General features: G+C 41.6%; 3 protein-coding genes across 4 annotated transcripts; 2 read left to right on the forward strand and 1 right to left on the reverse strand.

Annotated features, from left to right (window-relative positions):
• Positions 1 to 253: 253 nt before the first annotated feature.
• Positions 254 to 8,741, forward strand: LOC130166720 (E3 ubiquitin/ISG15 ligase TRIM25-like). 2 transcript variants are annotated; one of them, XM_056372449.1, is made up of 11 exons: positions 254 to 756; positions 1,270 to 1,954; positions 2,544 to 2,639; positions 2,763 to 2,996; positions 3,518 to 3,686; positions 3,781 to 3,807; positions 3,906 to 3,971; positions 4,762 to 4,965; positions 6,431 to 6,466; positions 6,972 to 7,007; positions 8,128 to 8,741. In XM_056372449.1, the coding sequence occupies exons 2-11, from the start codon at positions 1,355 to 1,357 to the stop codon at positions 8,262 to 8,264; spliced, it is 1,605 nt and encodes a 534-aa protein (XP_056228424.1). In that variant the 5' UTR covers positions 254 to 756; positions 1,270 to 1,354; the 3' UTR covers positions 8,265 to 8,741. The 2 variants fall into 2 exon arrangements, with proteins under 2 accessions (XP_056228424.1, XP_056228425.1); XM_056372450.1 differs by having other exon boundaries at positions 1,329 to 1,954.
• Positions 8,558 to 17,531, reverse strand: dgke (diacylglycerol kinase, epsilon). Its single transcript, XM_056372448.1, has 11 exons — positions 16,837 to 17,531; positions 16,180 to 16,339; positions 15,957 to 16,076; positions 15,725 to 15,868; positions 15,209 to 15,366; positions 14,644 to 14,692; positions 14,406 to 14,519; positions 14,161 to 14,232; positions 13,277 to 13,404; positions 12,957 to 13,068; positions 8,558 to 12,319 (listed from the first exon to the last, which is right to left on the reverse strand). The coding sequence occupies exons 1-11, from the start codon at positions 17,286 to 17,288 to the stop codon at positions 12,098 to 12,100; spliced, it is 1,731 nt and encodes a 576-aa protein (XP_056228423.1). The 5' UTR covers positions 17,289 to 17,531; the 3' UTR covers positions 8,558 to 12,097.
• A 2,675-nt stretch (positions 17,532 to 20,206) lies between these two features.
• Positions 20,207 to 24,127, forward strand: c3h17orf67 (chromosome 3 C17orf67 homolog). The gene is made up of 4 exons (XM_056372359.1): positions 20,207 to 20,310; positions 21,594 to 21,694; positions 22,915 to 23,045; positions 23,864 to 24,127. Exons 1-3 carry the CDS (start codon positions 20,256 to 20,258, stop codon positions 23,029 to 23,031), a joined length of 273 nt encoding a protein of 90 aa, XP_056228334.1. The 5' UTR covers positions 20,207 to 20,255; the 3' UTR covers positions 23,032 to 23,045; positions 23,864 to 24,127.

Consider the following 24,127-nt stretch of genomic DNA (forward strand, 5'->3'; position numbering starts at 1 on the left):
TTTCAATCATGCCAGTCGCCTTGGCTTGAGGGAGGGGTTGAGGAACAACGCCTACTTAGGATATCGGAACTGTGTCCCAATTCATACCATTGGTGCTGCCTGTAATGCGGTATCTTCTGTATAGAAGATCTTTGATGTAGTCTCAATTGGCTGCCTTCAGTCACTATTTCATACTTTTTCTATTGTCTGACAACAGAAACAGAAAAAAATGTTAATGAATGAAAGAACAGCTGTATTTAATATACTATATATGTGAGCAGAGAGAGGAGGAGAGAGCCAAAAAGATAAAGTGCTGAACTCGGCTGACAAATAGCCTGGACGTGGTCAAGCCAGGGTTGAAATTATGGGGGTGGGGGGTCTGACCCCCCTGATTAAGACTTGGCCCGCCCAAAAAGAGGGAACAGTTCAGACGGATTGAAACATTTATCCTATTTGCCTGTAATTGTAAATATTAAGATATAATTACCATATCCATGCGTGGATCTTTCTACAAGGATTCCAGACACTCCTAAAGTGGACCGTACTATTTCTAAACCTTGAAGTTAGCTGAACCAAAGATCCTCTATTCAGTTTCTACGGTTACGGTTTCTCTGCCGTCTCTGGCTGCACGTCTTCTGCCTACCACACTCACGTAATGACGACACTGTAAACATAAGTAGCAGCAGTTAAATATCTAGCTAGTTTGATACACTTTGCTTTCTTACCTTAAAAGTTTCTGATTTAGATTGGGACAAGTATCTACGGATGAATGCCAATGTAAGCTAGTTTCTAACTTTTATTTTAAGTAACAGTTTAACTAAGTAATGTTTGCTTGTTTCTAGCTTGTTTCTAACTTTTGCTCTAAGTCACAGTTTAGCTAACTAATGTTATCTAGCTGATAGCGCGCCCTTTCATTGCCAATAGTGGCTTGTGATTTCATTACCAAAATAAAATGTTTAGATAGTTTTGACACCAATATAGTTTATTTCTTTTTAATAGTCCTTTAGTGGCTGTGTTGCTTTAGTTACTTTTTTTTTTTTTTTTTTTACCTTATATTAGTTTCTATAATAGTCACCCCCTTTGTTTTCGCTCAGGAATTTAAGTATAATATTGAGGTACTTGTATGCAACTTGAGTAATTACATTTCGTGCTGCTTTATACTTAAACTCCACTAAGTACGTGCGCAGTGGATTATACATTATGGTCAGAACGGTATGGCGTCGTATTAATAAGAAAATAAGCTCAATTGTGAGAGTTTGAATTTTTCTGCTTTTCGCCAATTGTAACCAGAAGGGGGCTGACATCCAGTGGCAACACGCACTTCTCCAGTTAAGTTTCGTTTTTGTCAGTCGCAGCCTTACGGCCTCATCTGATCATGGCCGACGTGGCGGAGACTACGTTATCTCTGATGAGTCTGGAGGATGAGCTGACCTGCAGCATCTGTCTGAGCACCTTTGACTGTCCGGTGACCATCCCCTGCGGACACAACTTCTGCCAGGACTGTCTGCTCGCCACCTGGGAGGAGACCCAAAGATGTCCTCAGTGTCGGACACACATCCCCAGCAAGCCGGAGCTGAAGAAAAACACGGTCCTCAGCGCCGTCGTAGAGACTTTCAACTTGAGCTCGAACAAGACCGAAGACAGCCTGATTAAAGAGGAGAAAGAAGCCGAGGAAAAGGAGGATGTCATACGGTGTGATACATGTATGGAAGCAGAGGCGTCCCAGACGTGCTTCACCTGCATGGCCTCTTTCTGCGAGGAGCACCTTCGTCCTCACCGGGAAAACCCAAAGTTTGCTGTCCACCAGCTGAGCGATGTCGTCGGTGACCTGTCGGAGCGCATCTGCCCGGAACACAACAAGCTGATGGAGCTCTTCTGCAGCCAGCATGACCGTCCAATCTGCAGCCTCTGCCTTCAACATGTGCACAAAGGCTGCTCCTTCATCTCCCCTGAGGAGCAGAGGAACCTGAAAGAGGTCTGTGTGTGTGTGTGTGTGTGTGGTGTGTGTGTGTGTGTGTGGTGTGTGTGTGTGTGTGTGTGTGTGTGTGAGTCATGGGTGTCACACAGTTTTGACAAATACAGTCCTTATGCTAAACTAAGCTAAGTGTTTGCCGCTGCTACATAAACCTAGAACAATAAGATATCAGCTTAACATAAATTTTTACATTAGACCTGTGGTTCTTAAAGTGGGGTCCAGGGACCCCCTTGACTCCTTGAGGAGGTTCCTGAAGGTCCCCAGCAAAGAGGGGAATGATTTATTTTCACTATGATTCCATCATATCCACCACTGTCTATTTACATAGGCATTGAAGAGGCAGCACTCCAAAGGGAGTGGTTGTAAAAGTAGATATATCCAGAAAGAAAAAGTTCTTTGTTAAGGTCAGCTCATGCAAAAACAAGATCCACACTGATGACATCACAGAAGACTTTCACACTAGGCTGCTGTTCTAAATCAATTTTAGCAACATAAAAACATGTTAACTGAGAGTATGTTGCATTCAGATGGTGTACATGCAATTCAAAAAGCAATGTAATGAAGCTGTGTTTTATATCCGTCTTTGCAGTCCGAACTCAGAGACAAGTTGAGTTTACTGGACGGGAAGATTGAGAAGACTGACACTGTTACATTTCAAATGAATGACATGCGGAGCAAGCTGACGGTAATTTTTACACATTTCGTTTCATAAGAGTAGTTAAAAAGTGTGATGGCATTTACATAATGTCAGTTTGTCTTATCTGTTGACTTGTCCCTGTGTTTGTCTGTGGCTCCTCTCCTTACCTAGGATGGAGCAGCCAAAAGAAAGGCAGCACTGGCGGCTGCGTATCAGCAGATGCGGGACATGTTGGCCCAAGAGGAGCGGGAGTCCCAAAATGAGGTGGACCGTGAGCTGGAAACTGGTCAGGCAAAACTTCAGGACCTCATGAAGAAGTTTACTGACAATGCTGTACAGATGAGAAAGGCCAGAGAAGATATCAACGGTCTGCTGAGTCAGTCCCAGACGCCATCCTTTCTACAGGTGAAATGATCATTGTCGGAGATGAAGAAGAGGAGAGAGTGGACAAAGAATGTTTAGCCTAAAGACAAAGGACCCAGAATAAACTTTGCAGACAGAGATAACAACTGATCTTAATGATTAAAGGGCCCCTCTTAAAAAAATACAGGAATTGGCCTTTATGTAATTTGGGTGTATGTCATGTTTCATCACCACAATTCAAATTAAAGCAAATTTGTAGAATTTTAACTAGAGCTGCAACAATTTGTTGCTCAGTCGATCAACAGAAAATTTATTGGCAACTATGCTAATAATCAGTAAATTGTTTGTTTTTTTTTATCTACAAATTAATTGATTGAGAAAGGAATCAGGAAATGAACTATTGAAAATAATCATTAATTGTAGCTCTAATTTGAACATTTCTGACTTTGGCAGAAGACAGACAGGAGGAGAGCAATGGATGATGCTCTACCCTACACCTGTTACAGCCAACCAACAAAAACACACCCCATTCAAAACTATTTCCTTCCCCTTGTTCCTCACAGGCTTCATTCGACTTGCCCTGGGTTGTAAAGTTTGAGCCTTACATTCCCCGAATCAGCCTGGACTCCAAGAAGGTGACAGCGACACAGGCCTTTGCTGTTGCACTGAAGGAGCATCTGACAGAGACCCTTAAACAGCCCGTTGAGGCCAGGCTGCCAATGATTAAACCCGGTGAATATGCAGGCACATTTTTAGAGGGGGATTCTACATTTGGACATGTATTATGAAAGTATAACAAAGCCAATCATGTCCAATTTTGTTGCAGAACTGAACAGTGGCATCTACGCATCTGGTGAGTTTGTGTTGTGGGTATGTGTGTGTTTGTGTTTGTGTGAATGGCGAACTTTAAAGGGCTATATACTGTAAATACAGTCCATTTACCATTCACAGGTGATAAACCAGCTCCAGTCTCTGGACCTGCAAGTTATGGAAGAACTGGATCTCAGCCAGAATATGGTACGTTCATCTCTATGAACTGTAGCAAAACATCAAAATTCAGTAGCTATAAATATTTGAATGATGTTTGTGTGACATCATATGTGTATGATAAACATTCATGCATGTATCTTCACATGGAGTAGCTTTGAAATCCCAGAAAGCTCTCTACTAATCAGTGTGTATACTGAATCATTGAGGATAAGATACCTTCATAGCACCTACATGCTTTGATAGGGGAAAAAAAGAAGTGAAACAAGCATTTTCTGACACAAGACTGTTTGGAAACAGAGCAGTTCACTGTTAGATGAACGGCTGCACGCCTGATGTCTCCTGTTTGTACCTACTAGACCCTAGAAGTTTCTACTATGAGCCTGTAGATGTTGCACGTCCTTCTCTCCTTTAAACTCTAATGTAAATATGAAGAGACAATGTTTTAGCGGTTTAACCGTGGTATCTTGTTATCATTGGAATTCCTATTGACATTTATACAGGTTAAAAAAATAAATAAATAGATGGTGGATCCATTGAACCGACCCCACATTTTTCTGTAATGAACTAGTTTCTTCATTCTTTCTTGTTCTAATACTGGATGATCATAGAATGTTATGTATTTGATTGTCTTGCCAGGTACAGCACTAATTATCTTAAAGAGAGTGTTTGCTATTTAGATGGCAGCTGTACTACATGATTGTGACACTGATGATGGCTGGACGGTAGAAAAGGTTTTGTCTTGTGTAAATTAAGTGATTTCTTGTCATTGACCCTCCATGGTACAAAACAACATCTTATTTCATCCTCTCTGCTTCAGAACCATCAGAGCCTCCAGAGCAGCGAAGACCACCCAGGTCCCACAGTCCAGGTTGTCCACCCATTCAGCCATACTTCCAGCCGGTTCCTGTACCTATGTTTAACTATATGGGCTCACAGCCAGGCTGGAATCAATCCCAGTATTCACATGGCATGGCACCCAATTTTAATAGGGCTCCTCCCTTTAAGACTGGACAGAAGACACGTAAGTAAGATAAAAAACTGCAATCATACTCAAATTTCAGACCCTCAGAAGTTGGGAGGGAGAAACTACTAATGCCCGCCTCGCACCAGACGACTGTTTATTCAGTTTCTCTCAGAATAATCTCAGAATAAAATCATAAATTCTGCTAGAGCTGCGGCTCACTCCCGTCATCTTGACAGTTTGGTGTAAGGTGGTCGGCAGAGCTGTCTTCAGTCACTTCTTAATTTTATGTTGATGATATATAAAATATGTTTAATATTATTGTAAGTCATTAGTCTTGGTTCATACAAATAGTGGTTCAATGGTGTGAACACGGTCAACTTCTGCAACACCAAACAAGAAGCAGGAAACTGGGTTGATGGTGAGCAAGGAAGGCAATTCTGGAGAAGATGTGGGTCATCTGGTGTACGGCTGACATTAAACGCATAAGAGAGTCGAGGGTAATCTAATACAAGGAAAATAATTTCAAAATAAAACAGGAAATTATAAATACAAAGTTCCTAACTTTATATAATAACAATAATAATAATAATGATGATGTAGAATATCAAAGAACAAAAATGTCTGGGGAAAACGGTTTCCACGAGGAGCATGATGGGAAATAATCTCAAAGTAATCTAGTCTTGCAAATAGTGATCCTGGAAGATCCCCAGTCTTCACAAAATCCTAGAGTGTGAGACTAAAAACTCATTTAGTTATGACACATTGTCTTTAGATGTGAGTCTTAAGTCTTTTAAAAAAAAATTCAAAGTCTTCTTGTGATTGGAGTCATAAGAAAAACGTAGCCGGAAAAAAAGGAGAAAACCGTCTGCAAGCTCTTTAATGATCCTGAACGAGGCTGGAGACAGGAGCCACACACTCAGAAAACAAGTCCTTTGAGACTCGTACTGGTTGGTGTGACTGAACTGTTTCATACCATTGCTCACGTTGTACATTTTTCGGTCACTCATGTTATATTACTATAATTTTAAAGTTGGGGTACGAGAACTCCTTTCTCCTGCCATATATTTTTTATTATCTCTTGACGGTCACCGTTGAGCTCACCTGGAAATTGAGATCATAAATATCTGTTTTCTATCCAGTGAGATGTTCGAGAGGCCACTGTAAACTAGGTCTGCACAACATGTAATTTCAGTATCGTCATCATGATGTGAGCGTGTGCAATACTCACACTGCAGGATGTGCAGAGCTCGTTTGAGGTGCATTGTTTTACTGGAAATGTTCTGAGTCATCAGGAGTCATATAAGTAACAAACTTTATTTCAATCTGACAGATTTTAAGTCAAATATTTCACTTTGGATCAAAGTGTTGGATCTACAGATGATGGACTCGCCAACACATTCAAAGAGCTGCAGTGCGACTTCAATAAAGCATGAAGCATAAAAATGTTTTGTTTGCTTAAGTAAAACACGTGTGTGTCATGTATTTAAATGTTTGTTGCTGTTTTCATTTTTCTCTTATACAGACAAGAAAAGTGACACCAGTCACCAGCCGCCCCACGGTGAGTCACTTAACCTTACAGTCTTTTACAAACCTTCTTCTGAAATGTTATGTGATGAATATATTTCTTTTTGGTCATGCACACTTATCACCAACATCTTAAGTGTACATGGATTCAATGATTTTACAATACTGACATACTACAATCTGTCAAATAATACAATAGGCTCTATATAACACCAGATAGATGGATAGATACTTCATTTATCCCCTAGGGGAAATTGAAGTGTCCGGCGGCTCATTACTAGTAATAATAATATTTAATAATAAACAATAATAGTTCAGTAGTCCAGGTCATGGGTCACTGTCTTTGGCTGAGGTGTTCTACAGCCTGATACTGAGTATCTGGACTATTGAACTATTATCTGCTGAACCTCTCTGTTCTGCAGCGCAGTGAGCTGCTTCTACTACCAACTCCCATTAAAATGTTTTGTTTGTATTAAGTCAAACAAATGTGAGTCATGTATTTAAATGTGTGTTGCTGTTTTCATTTTTCTCTCATACAGGCAAAAAAAGTGACAGCAGTCACCAGCCGGCCCACAGTGAGTCATTTACCCTTACGTTCATTTGAAAATGTTATTTCATGAATATAGTTTCTTTTGGTCATGCACACTCATCACCAGGCAAGGTCGACGTATTTCTCCGACTTTATTGACATAATAAATATTTTATATTCCCATAAATACATTGATTTATTTGTGGCGACCAGCCACTATTAACCGCCATGTTATTTTCTATTTGTCATTTATGGCCACACTGCTTCTCTGTCCTCTGCTCTCACTGCTTTCTGGGAGAGGCGGGGCTGCAGGTACACAGTGCACTTGCACACGCACGCGCACACACACACACACACACACACACACACACACACAAACACGACAACAACTACTACTGAGCTTTGCTGTCACTGCAATGAAAAGTAAACGACCAATAAGAACTTTATCAAAATCACCTGTTCAACAAGCAACAAACAGAAAAGAGATATTTTCATCCATCTTGTCTGAATTCTCCTGGTGTCTTTTACACAACATCGCGCTGGTTAAGCTAACAGCGAACACTACAACGAAATCTGTCTGTATATAAGTTTAACTGATTATCTTAGTTTACCATGAATCTTAAATGGTGGCAGATTGTTGTAAACTGAGCAACTGGTTGAAACACACCAGAACAATTCAAATCCTGTTCTGAATTTGTGTTCTGAACTGTTTGGCTAGTTTGACGTGTGTTGTTGTTCTGAGTTTCTCAGATTAATATGTTGTATTAGTTTAGTTTGCCCGGTAGTTACCATGTGTCACAGGTTTGGCACCTGCCTGTCTGCAGCCCCGCCTAGGACAACAGTAGAGTTATGGACTGAAATTCACAGGGAGCTTTCCAGTTATAAAACTACAGCTTGTTGTGCTTGTCATTACCCTGCATTACCTGCATTACCTGTGCCAGATGTTGGCAAACTTTTAAATCTGTCTGGTGAGGTGCGTTAGTGATCTGGCTTTAAAACTTTCAGTAATAACCACAAATTCAGGTGTTTCCATAGTTCTAATTCTACTTCAGCTTGATAGAATTCACTTCAGTTTGAGCGCACAATTCAAGTCAGGTTGGCGAGTTTATATCTCTTAGAATAAGGACAAACTATAAATGAAACCTTTCTGTATATTTTTCCTTCAGAGCAAGATAAAAAGAAACCCGGTACTCCAGGTGGAAATAAACCAGGGGCAACAGGACCTGCCAGGAAAGATAATCCCAAAGGTCATCCTCCTTCACAGAAACCAGCCGGACACCATCCACGGCCCAAGAAAAATTAGTCCTGAAACGAGGGACTGTAAGATATGTGCATCATAAAAATGTAGAGATTATCAGTCAATCACACAGTAGGAAATGATACTATCCTGTTGCTTAAATCATCAGTATACACGCATGCATCGACCTAGCCTTTGGCACTTACTTGCATTACTTTCTATTTTGGAAATGAACACAACATCCATTATTCAGCTCTCTTGTGCTCAGTGTTTGTTACATTGATAAATGATTAACACATCCTTAATTACGTCAGGGTCACGGCTTTATGATTAATTTAATTAAAAACAGAGACATGAGGTTTATATATGAAAATATTTATGGGAATGTCTTCAAATTCAAAATGTTGCTTCATTACATTCAGTTCAATCAAAATCGGTTTTTGTCACCTACAGTAGCAAATTCACCAAAACCCTCTTTCCCACCATCTTTGTAAACAGCTTCGATTTACATGACTGTTACCAATAAAAGCTTATTTCCTCCCAAACACAGTTCCTCTGTATTTACCTTTGAGTTCAGCAGAGGCCACATCAGGCTTCTTCTTAGGACCATGTCGTATGAAATCATGTTTCCTGCACATTCTCATCAGCCTTCAGGGTTCTTATTTTTACACATATGACAACAAAAAAAGTAAGCGTATTCAAATATATATTAGTAATAATGAAAGCATTTTGGTACACACAACATAGTGAAAGGTGAGGATCAACTAGATTTTGAATGCAGAAGCCGAGTGCTAATGGTCTGATGTCAGTCAAGGATAACAATGTGACAGTTTCACTCACTCTTGCCAAATTGAGTCTATGAAATACAGTTGTATATCTGCCGCAGTCTAACAGGTAACAAACTGACAATATTCAAAAGAACGTATAACATCTCGGTCACGTGCCTCCACCACACAGTAAAACAAGTAGAAGTCATTAGCCACGCTAGCAACATATTTGTTTTACGACACGGTGTTGGTATTGTTAAATCCTTATCACCACTCTGGCAGTGCCAGAGAAAAAGCCATGTTACATAATGTCACAAAGGTTATCCACTGTGTTTTTGCACGTGTCACTCAGCTTGTCAGGGTACAGCGGTACACTGTCAACTTCCAACAGTTCAAAGCTGTCTTCATCAGGTTTTGATTTGACTTCTATGGAGCATAACTCCTTAGGTTTAATATATGAATTCCTTATGAAGTTGCTCTGCTGAATATATTAGCAAACAAAAACCTGCACACTACCTGCAGATGAGAAGCATCTTTGGCATTCATTTGATTGATTGATTTGAATTGGCAGAAACATGCCGATCTGACAAATCTCTATCTAGCTATTTTGGTCTCTATCATCCCCTGGCTCTGATCTACACAGCTACTCTGTCTTTGTGCCATTTGTGGTGGGCATATTGTTGCCTAAGGGTTGCCTAAACAGTTATCTTCTGCTGCTGCTGCTGCTGCTGCTGCTGCTGCTGCTGCTGTTGCTGCTGCTGCTGCTGCTGCTGGAAACAAGATTAATAAGAGTAGATATAGAGAAGTTGCAGGCTATAAAAAATCAGTTGACAGATGCTAAAGATCTCTGGGAATCTGAAGTTGGTGATAATTCTTTCTGGATTCATTAATATGAGCAACCAACATTACATTACACATACAAACCTAAAAATATTTATAAGTTTGGCTCTAAGCTGCTGCAGACTTGTGTGCCGAAAGGGATGCAGTATGCTGATAATAATTTTGCATATTAGCATGTTATCTAGCATTAATCTCAAACTACAGCTGAGGCTGAGAGCAATTGTGTTTTGGAGTATTATGTCTTGAACTGAAGTGTTTGATAAGCCCAAATAAAATACTCAATATTCAACAAAAATCATCAGGATTCATTCTCTAGGGACCATCAGTATCTGCACCAAACTGCACAACAATCACTCCCGCAATTACTGACATATTTCACTCTACAACAGTGTCTTGACCTAGAGCCATGCGGCTAACGTGGCTAAGAACCTGACAATAAACCCCAGTTACATTTAAGAAAATTCAGTGCAACACAACACAAGACAAACAGGTCTGGTAAAGATAGAGGATAAGGTAACAGGTCAAACAGGTGTCCTTGAGCAAGAAGACATTCACCAAACAAACAGAGGGTGATGACACCATGTGGCTTGGTTACCTGCCAAGGAGGTGCATATTTCAAAAGCATAGGCATCACGCGGCAAAAAAAAAAACTGATCCCTGTTCAGCCTTATGAGCAGCAGGTTCATTGGAAAGCATAAACTTACATTCTACAGACTTTTCTCATATGGCTGTGAGCAACACGGAATTCTGCAATAAACAGGACCACCTCAAATCGCAAATTAGCTTCCATACAGACAGATGACCTCTTACACACATTATGTAGAATGCAGGAAATATGCAACCAATAAAACTCAACAGGTAGATCAATGTCCCGCGAACACCACACATAAAAGTACATACATGTGATGGTGTTAATATGTAACAGTAGAGGTTTGAGTAGTTGATCAACTCTCCTTGACATGTCTGCAGAAAACACTGTCTTTAGTCGCCACCTTGTGGTGACTGTGGTAAAACACGAATGCAAGAAAACTAACATAACACGACACAGAATAATCTCATCAGCAGTCATCACTATCGGTAGAAACATTGTGGTTTCATGTATGTAACCTACATCCTATGCAGTGTAAGGTATTTATCAGCGTAAGTGCCAAAACAGTGCAACACAAATTATGTCAACAGGAGGAAAGAAGAGGGGAAAAGACAGAAAGGATCCTCTAAACAAGATACTTGGCAGAACTTTCAAAATAAACCTCAACCAGTCGGCGTGTTTCCTGTGGCTCTTACAGCAAAGTTAAATTTAGCTTCAAGACTGTATCTTAGTACAATCCAGTAGTTTGGCGAGCTACTCGAGACAGTGCATCATGAAGTAAACAAACCAACATCAAACGTCCAGTGATTGACAGAACATTACAGGTGTAACGGAGCCCTTGCTCCATAGAGATTCTCAGACCTTTTGGCCTACGTACACATTTCAAAGTCTTACTTTGGATGACAAATGCAGGAGACACTAAAAACTACCAACATTGATGAGGAGGCCGAAAGTGGAATTTAACAGATATTTTGTGCAGTTGAACTTTTCACCCAGCACTCACAATAACTGGCTTCCAGAAAATGTGTTTGCTGTGTGTTGTTTGTGCTTTTTGTGTAATGCAATTTCATTAATGGACAATAAAGCTTTGCATGTAGCGTCCACTTGACACTCAACAGTACAGTACTGTTCTCTCCTGTGTTACAGCATCACCACCTGCTGTTGGTGTAGACATGGCTTTGAGGGGGTTTTTTCAATTGAACCTGGGCAACTTGTTAAAAATGGCTCACTGATACCTGCAGGGCTGCACTAGGCATTCAATTGTAAATACAGTGTAATAAATACATTATAATTGAGTAAAGATATCTATGGCACAAGGGATCAGTGCAAATAAACAGCAATCTTTCTCCATAACATTCTCCTCCTCCTGACCGTCCCACGTGAGGGGGACGAACTGCCTGAGCTCTGGGTTACAATATATGTGGAGTGTGGAGGTAAAAGACCGAAAACAACTCCCACCAGCCCAATAACAAACGAACCTGTCTAACCCCTGCAGTCTCTCAGAAAAGATCTGAAACAATCACAGGAGAAAATAATAAAACCTGTTCTCACCAACATGATTTGAGGAAAAAGTGTGTTCAGAAATCTTAGAGGAGGATGACTAGGTGCCATTGCAGATGAGGGATTAATAGAAACTGGGCTGAAGAAAGAAGACAGAAACCTAAGATAAGAAGAGCTTCAGACCACATGATGTGTGGGGTGGGTCATGCACAGGCGGAGGCCGGCCCTGGGGGCCTGGGCGAGTCATGAGGGGTGGGGCTCTCTGTCTCAGAGGCGCTGGATTCGTCGTCGTCGTCGTCCGTCTGCTCTGTGCTGTGATACAGCATGAGGGCCTGGGTCTTATGGGTGATGGTGATGGTGCAGGGGCCCTGCGCCCACGGCTCACCGTCCACCTGCATGGGCATCTTGGAGCTCTTGAGAACCAGCTGGAGAGGAGTGACATACAGTATGCCAAACCATTAAGTGTCTCACCAATAATGTCAGCCGTTACCACCACATTTCTCCCTCATGTGATGCCTCTGGTCCGTATTTTGATTTGCAAAAGCTGGACAAACTTCTGTTGCCATGGCTACAACTACATCCAACAGTACCATTTTACAATATGACTACCTTTATAAAGGATTTATAAATGGTTTATAATTAGGTTATTATTCATTTAATAAATAAACAAGTTATAATACAGTTTTCATACATTGATGCAGGCTCACTATTTGGCAAGATCAGGTTAATGCTTACTACTCATTAATCTTACTAATGAGTTAATACCATTTATAACTGGTAAAAGCAGCCTTATAGTAAAAAACACTTTTTTAGTGAGTGATTTTTGTCCTAAAGGGCTTAAGATTACAGCAAGCAAAGTATATGAGCACATGCAGGAGCTGAGTGGTGTGTGCTTAATCAGATTAGCTCAAATTAGATTCTCAAGTAATGGCAGTGAAAACTAATTTGAACCCACATTGTCTTTTTCCACACCCACTTACTGAGGTAAACAGGAAGCATTGCAGCACAGCTCTGTGTGCGTGCGTGCGTGCGTGCATGTGTGCATGTGTGTGATTGCCTCACCCTGACAGTGTGGGCCTGTCCCAGTCGTACAGGGTTGGCCAGCTTGACCTGGATCTGTGCACAGTGGAAGGAGCCAAACACACCCACCACCTCCAGCAGGCCGTCGTCCAGTCTGCAGGGTGAGACCAGAAACAACACTGCTGCTCACTGTTAGTTGCTATGGTAACCTGGAGCACTTGATACAAACATTTGAGTAAGGATTGTAAGAGATTAGAGATTCATAACTACAGATAATCTTTTGCTTCTATGGGGATTTTGTCTCTAAACACTGATTCTCACGGTATTATTCTCTCCAGTTGTCCTGCAGGTGCAGGTCTTACCGTGTGGGGGGGCAGGGTTCATCCCCCATACCCTCCCAGAGTCTGCAGCCTCCACCCCAGTAGCCAATGTTACAAACTATGATGCCCTCCAGACTGGGGAGGGCCACCCTCTCCCCATCCAACTCCAACTGTGGTGGGAACACACACACACACACACACACACACACACACACACACACACACACACACACACACACACACACACACACACACACACACACACACACACACACACACACACACACACACACACAACCACACACACACTACTGATCATTTTCATTAGGGCTGCACAATGCAGTTGAAAATTAGCCTGTTGGCTAACACTGGCACATTTACAGAAAGGTTAATTAATGTGCACTGTCCTTTTCAAATAAATGAGAAAAATGAATCGAAATATTATTGAAAACACAATATAGTCAAGAGCAATATCCAAATCCAAATCGCTGCAATTTTTTTGATAGAGGTAAAATGTGTCACAACATACCATAAATGTAGCATTGCGGAACATGCTTCTTTGGTATGAGCACCAACAAAAATCACATCATCATCATTTTTATATTTCTTTCAGTGAAAATGAAATGCCAAAATAATTGCAACATGATTCTTATTGCATATGGTTCAGCCCCAATTTTCAGAAACTACAAAAGAGTAACTGTCATTTCTGAGCAGGCCCAGACAGAATGGAAACACATGCAATGTTGTTACTGTAGTTTGTTAATGGCATTTTTTAACCAAACAAGTCAAGCAACAACAAATTCACTTGCAGAGTGACAGCTCTGTAAGAAGCAGAGCGCAGGGCAGACGTCAGTGATTCTCAGCCAAGAAGACCACATACGTCGGCTGCTTCCATGACAGAATTAGCAGGAACAAAACTACTGTACCTCAATCCTCTTATCCAGATCCTTACATTCCTGCACTAAACAGTCTTTAGTGCCGTACAGGAAATATACAGCCTGGGGAAAGGGAAACGTAGACATTAATACAAGCACTTTGTTTCTCTGATGTTTCTGACCAAAAGGAAACAGACAGGTGACACGTTCAGAGGCCATGCCTTTGCATTAATATTCAAACTCAATGCAGTAAAAATTTGCACATGATTCATGTTTTCAAATGAAGTGGTTCAGACCTTGTTGATGATGCGGCTGGAGAAGAAGGAGGGTGTTTTCTCACGGTGTGTGTGGAAGTTCAGCGCCATCAGAGCGTCTGGTCCCACAGAGAAGTAGTTGTTCATGGACAGAACCTGAGGAAGACATGGAGTAGACAGTGTGTTACTAAGTGTGTAAATGTGCAAATTGTCATCACTTCAATAATAAATTACTGGCAACTAAAAAGAAAAGTCTAAAACTCATCAGAGACTAACGCACCTTTGGTTTACGAAAGTAGAGGCCTTTTGAAGCCACCTGCACTTTCCATCTGAAAATAATGATGTAGATAATTAGCAGGAACAAAAGAAACACAATCTAGAAATACCAAGGCCATGAGTCCATGTCACCCAATGAAACCCTGACCCCTCGGAAAGAAATGTATGACCAGGCAGCAAAAACTAAGTCTGTAAAAAATGTAAATTTTATTTTATTTTTCATTTAATTGTTTTTCAGTTCAATTGTATTATCACTGACTTCTATTTCTCTAGGTCTAACTGCTGTAAAATTGAACTACACCAAGTTTAACTGGAACCCAAAAAAACAGAAATTCCAAGAAGAAAAATGAAGGTAATAGCACAGATGACGTGAACATACACACACAAATTCCTCCAACTTCAACTCAAGACTTAATGCCAGCAGGAATTTCATCACAAAAGATCTCTGAAGCTGTTGACATGTCAAACGGTCCTCTGAGGCTTCAGACTGAGGAACACTGCATAAAAACACATCTGAAACAGAACAATTTATAAGCTGATGGAATAATATCACACTATCAAAGCCCCACCTGTCCATTTTGACCACCTCGGCATCGAGGATGTTACGGAGAACCTGTTCCACAGGGATCTCTCCAGCATAACCTGCACCCCAGCCCAAAGTGTTGGAAAGGTCATTTCCTGTCCCCAGGGGCAGGATGGTCACCCTCGGAATAAACTGGTCTTGGCCCTGACACAGGAGAACGTAAGAGCAGTTACACAGAGAAGTGGTGACACACAGGTGGAGACAATGAGTCTGCCCCAAACACCCACACTTGCAGCGTTGAGCACTAAAGAGCGAGTTCACGCACCTCCAGGTAACAGACTAGTGTGCCCCAGTGAGCTCTGATAAACCTCCACATGCTTCATGGGAGCTTGAGCACTCTGGCAATTAATGAAAATACATCACAAGCAGCCACTTTAATACTCTCTAATTCTTCAAGTGTGGATAATGAGACAGACCCAAAAATGAAGAAAGAGGCAATACTACATTTCAAACAGAATTAAATAAAAATCCCTCTCATTGCACACAGACAGCCCCGTCTCACCTTTAGCTTCATAGTATCGATAGCATCCAGAACCCAGCCAACCGTGCCGTCACCTCCACACACCACCACCCGCACACTGCCGGGGGGGAGCAGGGTGCACAGCTGGAGGGCTTTGGAGGGGCTCAGCTCAGACAGGTCAAACACCTGGAGGACAGAGGAGAGGAAAGACCAGTTTCAGTCATGTTTTATGCAGAAAAAAATTCAGTGTGACCGACATAAGCTGCAGACTCACCTGCACTGGGTTGAGGAGGGTGCGAAATTCTCCAAGCAGAGCCTCCCCCATGTTGTTGCCACTGCGTGTGTTAGCCAAGACCAACATTGGAGTCCAGCCACTGCCGCAGGAAGACGCCAGCTACAGAAACAAAAGCACATAACACCAACGTTTCATATGTCAGGTCTGGGACATCACAGAAAACACACTGTGACTCCAAACAGCCCCGACAGACCCTCAGCACCTTGCTGTACTCGTCCGGGTGCCTGCGGCGGAGTTTGTTGACACGGTAGAGGTAGTGAGGAGGGATGATGAGGCTGTGGAACTCGCCCAGGTCACACTGGTCTGCGTCCTCAAGGCTGTCCATGCAGTCGTCGTGCACTGTGGTCTGACACCACACACACCTGAGGGAAGGGCAGAGGGACACCAGCCTGTTAGAGATGTAATAAAACACACAAAGCAGGTCCTGCTGACGGGAGCAAGCTAGCTGCAGGGGTGCTGGTCTGTCTCTGACACTGACCTCTGACCTGTGAAGGTGGGCGGGGTGAAAGGGTCATTTAGGATTAGTAGAGTAATTTATCTGACAGTGTGAGATTATACCAGCTTGTGCCTGCACTCCCACAGAGCAGCAGCAGTCCATTAGAGTAAATTAAAGACGGATTAAAATGACGTAGTGACATGCAGAGCAGCAGCCTTTCGTGCAGGGAACTGGATTATTATTTCTATTATATCTCACAGGTATGACAGTGTTTAGGTGACCTTCTATGAATGGAGCTCATCAGGCAGCAAAAACACCAAAACCACATCTCTTTACGCACAAAAGCAGCGTCACATCTGCTGGACACACACTGAAGTGGGTCTTCCGCACTTGTGGCTGCAGCTGCAGAACCACGAACGCTACCTGAAGTCGCAGAGCTTCGGCTGGGTTCCACACTGCTGTTTGCACACTGCACAGTAACTAGCGAGGGGGACGTTTCCGCGGACCCAGCGGTGCTCCATGGCTCCATCGGGGCTGCAGGGGGCCATGATCTCCTTGCAGGGTAGGCTCCGGTCGGCCCGGCGCAGGCACTGCTCGTCGGCGCACACGCTGCAGCAGTCGCAGAAAGCCCCTTGCAGGATGTGCTGCGAACAGACGCAGCAGTAGGTCGGCTTGTTGAAGAGGTCTGTGTAGTGCCAGCCGTGTTTGCTTTTGCGAAAGAAATCCTTCATGTGCGTTTTCCGCTTGGAGCGCTGCGCGCTGCACCACAGCGTGATGATGACCGGGACGATGACGGCCAGAGAGGTCCAGAACAGCAGCGTCCACTCCTCCCGGGAGCCGCAGTCGTCCTGCACCTCGTCCCCCTCCTTGTACATCGCTGCTGGACGGTGATGCTAATGTGCGGAAATCAGTAAAATGTAAACAACAGTGACAGCAGACAGCACGCGCTCCACGGTTCCCCTGCGACTCTCATGTTCACACACACCAACAGGACGCTGCCGCTGAGCTGAACTGAAACATTAAGATTTTACATTAAGAACAACCAGCTGTAAACAAGGAGACGGCGATGTGACGTTGAACCCACGAGCTACCTCGCTAACTTAGCTTCAGCAGAGAGTGTTTAAATGTGAAGATAATTCACCCACAGGGAAAATGCGCAGGCGCTCAACAGTGCTGCACTGCCGCAGAAGCCAGCTGTGGAAGAAGTATTCAAATCCTTCTAACCCTTTCACTTCATCTACACATGTACACCTCTCAATAATAAATACTCCACTACAAGTAAATGTCCTGCATTAAAAAAAAACGACTTAAGTAAAATTACAGACGAATTAGCAACAACATCCACACAGAAAAGGAAAGGACCTCTATCTGTCGGTGTTGGAAGACACTCAGATAATTTAAGTGCAATTTAAATAAAAATGCAAAATAATTATCAGCTAAATGTACAGACTTTGCACAAAAAAAGCATTTGTGTTGCAGGGAAATGTCCCTTGTCGCTGAAATATTTTTATATATGACATTATTTGATTTCTTATTACGGATGCATCGATGTGTAAGCAGCAGTTTATTACTGTAGCCTGTCGAGGTGCCGCTAGTCTCAACCACAGAAGTAGTTTAATCCAGTGGTTCCATGGGAGTCAGACTCCTTCAAAGTATAACAAGGTAAATCTGAGCGGTCATCAGATGATGAATGGTTCTGACACACAAATCTGTTTTCCGTTTTTACACTTTAATATTTGCTTCTTTTTTTAAATTGGATAATTTGACGTCTTTGTAAAAATGCGCAATATTCCCGCTGACATGTTGTGCAGTAGCAGTATAGAGTAGCGTAAAATGGAAATACAAGTACATCAAAGTACAGTACAGCATTTTGAAGTTAGTTTCCACCGCTGGTACAAGGACTGAATGCACTTACACTTTGTTTACCTTGACAGTACAACTGAACTGCCGGTGATTATGTTTTGCAGATCAGCCTTTATGTTTTCAGCTGCAACGCACAGACTGCCTTCTCTCTGAGGAGCAAAAGACGAGGGGCCGAACGTCATCAGCGAACACGGAAGTACGTACAGGCTAAATCTCTATTTTTTCTCATCTCTGATTTCAGAGCACTTGATGTGCGGACTGCTGCTTCTCAGTGCGCATGCGCCATGCGCTGCATTACAACCTCAATAATCACACGAGGGAACAAAAGCCTTCTCTGCCCCAGGAGTTAATCAAAGCAGAAATTATTATTAAAATCTACACAGTGATGGAGACACACGCCTATTTCACAAGGGATAGGAGGAAGCGGAAGCGGAAAGAATGACGCACGATGACGTATTCCCTCAGATGTCACTGGCAGTCCGCCAGTACGTTTATGAAAGAAATAAATAAATCACGAGATCAAATATATTCTGGCAGTATGTGTTTAACCAATCAAAGAAACTTTAAAATCAAAACAATGTTGATATTTAAAATGAATAGCGTTAGTTGTAGAGTTTGGCTGCTAATGTGGTAACTCACCAGTACTGTTTTCACTCATTAAATTTCAGATTTGATTTTTTTACTCTGACCTTTTGGGAGCTGTAAGCAAAGATGACATTCGGGGAGCTTTCTTAGTGTCAGAGGGGTAATTCAGTGATGTACTGTTGTAGTCCCATGAAGCTGGGAGCTTCTTTAAAAGAATGGTCAAAATCGAAGCAGCAAACAATAAGATATCCTGCCATTTAGTCTCTCCCATAATCCATCTCATCTCTGGTCAGCATCTGCATCTTTTAAACTCTATATCCCCAGTTTAAAACAGATTTGTAGTCACCAATTCCAATCCAAGATTACCCCAATGACATCACCTGGTTTATTTTCTCAGACTAAAAAAACTTCCCAACACTGTTTTCACAGGCTGAGTAGTTTTCCTCTAGATAAGCAAACTGAACTTCCTGTGTAGAATTTGTGGAATTTCCCTTTAAATTAGACTGCATTTAGATCATTGTGTTGTTTAGCAAAAGAGTGTGAGTGGTATTTATTATGGAGTTAATAACCACATCAGACCAAACACACATATTGTGTGTCTCTGCTATGCACAACTAAATGCCAAACCCCAGCCATTATTGTAGCCCTCCTAAACTCTAACCCTGGTCCTGGTCCTGGTCCTAAACCTAAACCTGATTGTAACTCGAAGCAAGTTATAACATCCAAGGGACGGCTAAAATGACCTCACAATGCAGGAATATCCTCAATATTGAGGATGTTTATTAAAAAACACGCGCGCGCGCACACACACACACACACACACACACACACACACACACACACACACACACACACATACACACACAGAGGAATGTTTACCAAAGGACTGCAGGACAGCCACAGAAAGGGGAGGGGGCAGTAAAGTTTATTAGACAGATAAATAGATCTCCAGCTAAAACAGTTGAATCCCTTGATTTTTTTTTTTTTATTTGAGCTGCAGTGTTTTGCTCGTATAGACCATTTCACAAAGGTGCTGCCTCACAAGTATTCCCTATCTTTAAATGACTGTGTGCACTGCCATCTAGTGGACAGACTGCTACCTGCCTCAGTACACCTCACACAGTAGCTGCTCTAATTTTCTTCACCCCCATTCATCTTGCAACTTTAGAATTTATAATATGTATCTATATGAATTATACTTCTATTTAAACCAATGTATCACCACTGATAGTCATTTATTTTCAATATGCCCTCAGTAACCTGAGCAGGTATGTGACAGTTTGTGGGTGACGTGCAGGAGGAGGTAGGAGGAGAATTTTTCCCTTCACCCCCACTGGACTCTGGTCAGGACCTCAGAGCAGAGAAGGCTAGCACAGGAAAAACAAGTGTAGAAGATGAAGAAGCTGGTGGTGTTTTTGCTCTGCCTGGTCCTGCTGACTGTTTACACAGGTAGGAACCTCTAAGGGATTTGAGGGGTGAAATTTTAATCAGAAGAATAAGCTTTTGCATTTTTTTTCTGCACCCTGTTTCTGTGACAGTGAATGAGTCTGTACATTTAGCTCCATTAGACCAGAGAAGGACAGAGATAGAGAGGAAAAGTGAAGACTGGAGGTGGTCTCACTTAAGATAGTTTTGCATGAATTTAGTGTATCTTTCTTTTGCTGCATGACTATATTAGATTGCGGATGCTGAAATGGTGTTTCTTTACTATTTTTACTTTAACGATTGCTGCATTTTGCAACCATTCTTTTGCACCAGTATTTCATTCCAAAGCCAATGCATTTAGATGTATAACTGACTTTTTTTTCAGCATGCACTTGTGTCAAACACAAGAGGAAACTGCACAGATCTTCACAGTGACAAATTATTCTGAAAATCAAAAAAACATCTTTTGTAATGAGACAGCTGGAGACTGTTAGGTGTTTTTTTGCCACGTCGCTGTGAGGGCCAGAGCAGCAGGAGCAGCAGGAGCAGCTCTGGCCTTGTGCTGACAGAGCTGGGTTCATTTCCACAGCAGCTCCCTCTGGCAGCAGAGGAAGAGAGAGCCAGCCAGGCTGCCTGCTGATGGGGTCACGTGCTGCACGGGCCGACTCCCTGGGGAGCGAGGAGGATGAATGGGCACTTTGTTACCTTCCACCAAATACCCTGCCTCCCAATACAGGCCTGGGTTAGAGAGAGGGAGACAGAGACAGAGTGCCCTCGCTCTGCAGAGGCCAGTGTGTGTGTGTGTGTGTGTGTGTGTGTGTGTGAGAGGGAGAGCGAGCAGCTCCCTCGGGGCTGGTGTTGGGAATAAACAGCCTCACATGGACTAACTAAACAGATCAGGTCAGCTACAGCCCACCAGCAGCAGATAGTGGTGAGGGGTTTATTCATGGGTCTGAACACAGCCTTCAGTGAGAGGAATGTTATCCTGATTAGCCAGTTCCCAGCCACCAAGCAAACAGCTGTTATGTTCCTCACAAAAACAAATTAACTCAAGCTGAGGTCCAACTCAGAGCAGACGATCTCAGTTCCTGACTCTCTCGTAAAGAGGAAGTAAAAATAGAGGAAACTGCCAACACACACACACACTCACATGTACAAGACTAGAACAAAATTAGTCTTTTATCTTTTTTATTTGCAGTGAATCAGCTTTATCAAATCTATTTGTGTGTGTGTGTGTATCACATGAGATATGACTAAACATTTTATCTCTTTGCAGTCAAACTCTTATCTCTCTCTCTCTCCCTCAGATGCAGGCCCTATCATCAAGGAGAGCTTTGCTAAGCAGCTTCTCCGCAGCAAGAGGCAGGAGCGGCCAATGAAGGCCGGCTACCCTGATGAGCCAATGAGGGTAAGGTTCATCCAGAGCAAAGAGCACAGACACATGGATATACAGAGATTAACCTGCTACTATTGATCATACTGAGATCTATAGCTTTCTGGTCAGCACTTTATTTTAACCCCCTCTATTTATATGAAATGTATGAGGTGGTAATAAATGCTTAATAACTCATATATATGTACACAAGTGTTTCATAAAGCATTTGTTAATTGTTTATACACATTTACAGGCTGTTTTAAAACTGTTCATAATTATGTTCAAGCTTTTGACAAAAACATGAATTAGCACTATATCTGTTAGCATATTATAAAAACTTATTAAGTGTATATATAATGTTTCTAAATGCTAAAATGATGTTGATTGTTGTGAATGTTTATACAAAATATTTATTTACACCTTACTTCAGTATATATTAAAAACATTTAATCTAATCATTTTATCTGTCATTAATTCTTTTGTAAATTCTAAATTAGTAGCTTTTTAAACATTAGTTACAGCTGACATGTAAAAATTAAATTCAACATCAGATCGGGCTGAGCAACACAATGAAGCAAAAGTCAGCAAGACCGATAAAAAATTAGTAATATATAAGTAAGTTAAAATAATTCTTACTAAATACAAACATAATTAATATTTTAAATCAATATATTAAACGAATTAGATATCTGTTGCCATCACTGAAGGGGATTTAGCTGTCGTCCTGGAGATAACCTCATGACTCACAGCAGAGCCTAACACTTTGCTCAGGCCCTTTTAAGTACGTAATGTGTCTTTATTGAATGACGATCTGAACCACCTAATTTAATTTAGCTGAATAACATGTGACAGATCAGCCTTTGACACTATTTCTGTTATTTCTCTTCAGACCTGGGGGAAATGTAAGTAAAGCAGCAGTACCTATAAACTAATCTTCCTCCGTGCATTTGTGCATTGTGCTGCTTTGAATGCAGACATTCATCATCATTCAAGTCCAAACATGTTTCCCTCTGTTTATCTCTACTCGTCTCTGTCATTTTACTTTGAATGCGTTGTCATGGTGAGCCGGTGGAGTTTTATTCTGACTTGGTGATTCCCCGTTCAGTGTTCGTTTTCATTTATGCAAATGTGGGCAGCAAACTGTGTCCATGTTTATCAGCTTTCTTCTTCATCTCTTTCTTTTTCTGTTTCTTTCAATTCATTTTCATGTGTCTTTGTCTCCTCCTTATTCAACTGTGCACATCTTTCTCCAGGAGCATCTGCTCCACATGCAGGCTCTGGATCAGAGGGCCCAGGAGACCAACCTGGAGCACTGGTTGAACCCTCACTGCTACCCTCGCTGTGACAGGAACTATGGATACCCTGTGTGAAGATGATGACAAAGGTTGTCACAAGTCTCCACTTCCACCTCAAAGGCCAAACGTGCACTGTGCATGCATGCAAAGATGTGCACCCACACGGCAACATAACCATCAGTTTTCATTGAAGTCAGATTTTACAAACAAGCAGCGTGCAAACCCATTTTTGCACTCTTACACAAACATGTATTTGTCTCCTTTGCATACTGAATTAATTGTTTCTGTTCTGGAAATGTCTCAGTGCTGTTGTGTTATTTCTCTTCCTGTTCTTTTGTGATTTTATCACAACTGCTAAATGTAAAAACCACAGAAACCTGTCTTACAGTTTCGGAGTCGGGCTCATATCATCTCATGTGTAATAAATAATATATATCATATAATATTTCTAACATATACAGCAGTACAGTAAAGTTCGTTCAACGTCTTGGTGTAGTTGTGAGTCACACCAACACTGTTGAGCCTTGAATGTCCGCTGAAAAATTCATTCACACTCATTAACACTGAAACATCTTCAGTTTGGAAAAAGAAAAACCACAAGTGACACACACAAGTATTGTTGTATAAAGCAGGAAGATCTTCACATTACAATCTAAAACTAAACTTAAATATTGGGTTTAGGAGTATGAAGTTATTTACATGGATACATCCAAGAAAATAACTTAAAAAATGTAAAATACTACACTATAGATACACACTATTATACTATGTGTTTTGTCTTGTGTTGCTAATACTCTTCTGTTTACAACACCCCTGAATTATTTTTAAAATGTTCTGCATATGTAATATACTACTTTACCTGATAATTTCCCAATCTTTGAGTTTATTTACTTTTCTCTTTCCACAGTAAAGGACCAGAGGTGACAATGTGGACTCAAGAACAGCAGAAAACTCTTGAAAAACAGAATGGAAAGACTTTTTCTCTCTCCCTCCTGAGATATAATGACCATGTGCAGAATGCTGAATAAGTGGGTATTCATATATAATCTTATTGTATCACAGCTGTGTATTTTGCTGTTTTCAGTAGTTTCTGAAGTTTTATATCATGTATCATCACAGATTGAAGTTTGTGAACAGTGAATCAAAAATAAATAAAAAAGCATGAAGCCTG

The sequence above is a fragment of the Seriola aureovittata genome, chromosome 3 (assembly GCF_021018895.1).
Source record: "Seriola aureovittata isolate HTS-2021-v1 ecotype China chromosome 3, ASM2101889v1, whole genome shotgun sequence".
Lineage (NCBI taxonomy): Eukaryota > Metazoa > Chordata > Actinopteri > Carangiformes > Carangidae > Seriola > Seriola aureovittata.

Excerpts from the sequence above, each read along its gene's own strand:
- LOC130166720 (XM_056372449.1), top strand. The coding sequence starts at position 1,355 with ATGGCCGACGTGGCGGAGACTACGTTATCTCTGATGAGTCTGGAGGAT. Across the intron at positions 2,640-2,762 it reads ACATGCGGAGCAAGCTGACG|GATGGAGCAGCCAAAAGAAA; the intron begins GTAATTTTTACA and ends CTCCTTACCTAG. Across the intron at positions 2,997-3,517 it reads AGACGCCATCCTTTCTACAG|GCTTCATTCGACTTGCCCTG; the intron begins GTGAAATGATCA and ends TGTTCCTCACAG.
- c3h17orf67 (XM_056372359.1), top strand. The coding sequence starts at position 20,256 with ATGAAGAAGCTGGTGGTGTTTTTGCTCTGCCTGGTCCTGCTGACTGTT. Across the intron at positions 20,311-21,593 it reads CCTGCTGACTGTTTACACAG|ATGCAGGCCCTATCATCAAG; the intron begins GTAGGAACCTCT and ends TCTCTCCCTCAG. Across the intron at positions 21,695-22,914 it reads ACCCTGATGAGCCAATGAGG|GAGCATCTGCTCCACATGCA; the intron begins GTAAGGTTCATC and ends ATCTTTCTCCAG.
- dgke (XM_056372448.1), bottom strand. The coding sequence starts at position 17,288 with ATGTACAAGGAGGGGGACGAGGTGCAGGACGACTGCGGCTCCCGGGAG. Across the intron at positions 15,869-15,956 it reads CCCTCCTCAACCCAGTGCAG|GTGTTTGACCTGTCTGAGCT; the intron begins GTGAGTCTGCAG and ends TCTGTCCTCCAG. Across the intron at positions 15,367-15,724 it reads TCGATACTATGAAGCTAAAG|GGCCAAGACCAGTTTATTCC; the intron begins GTGAGACGGGGC and ends CTCCTGTGTCAG.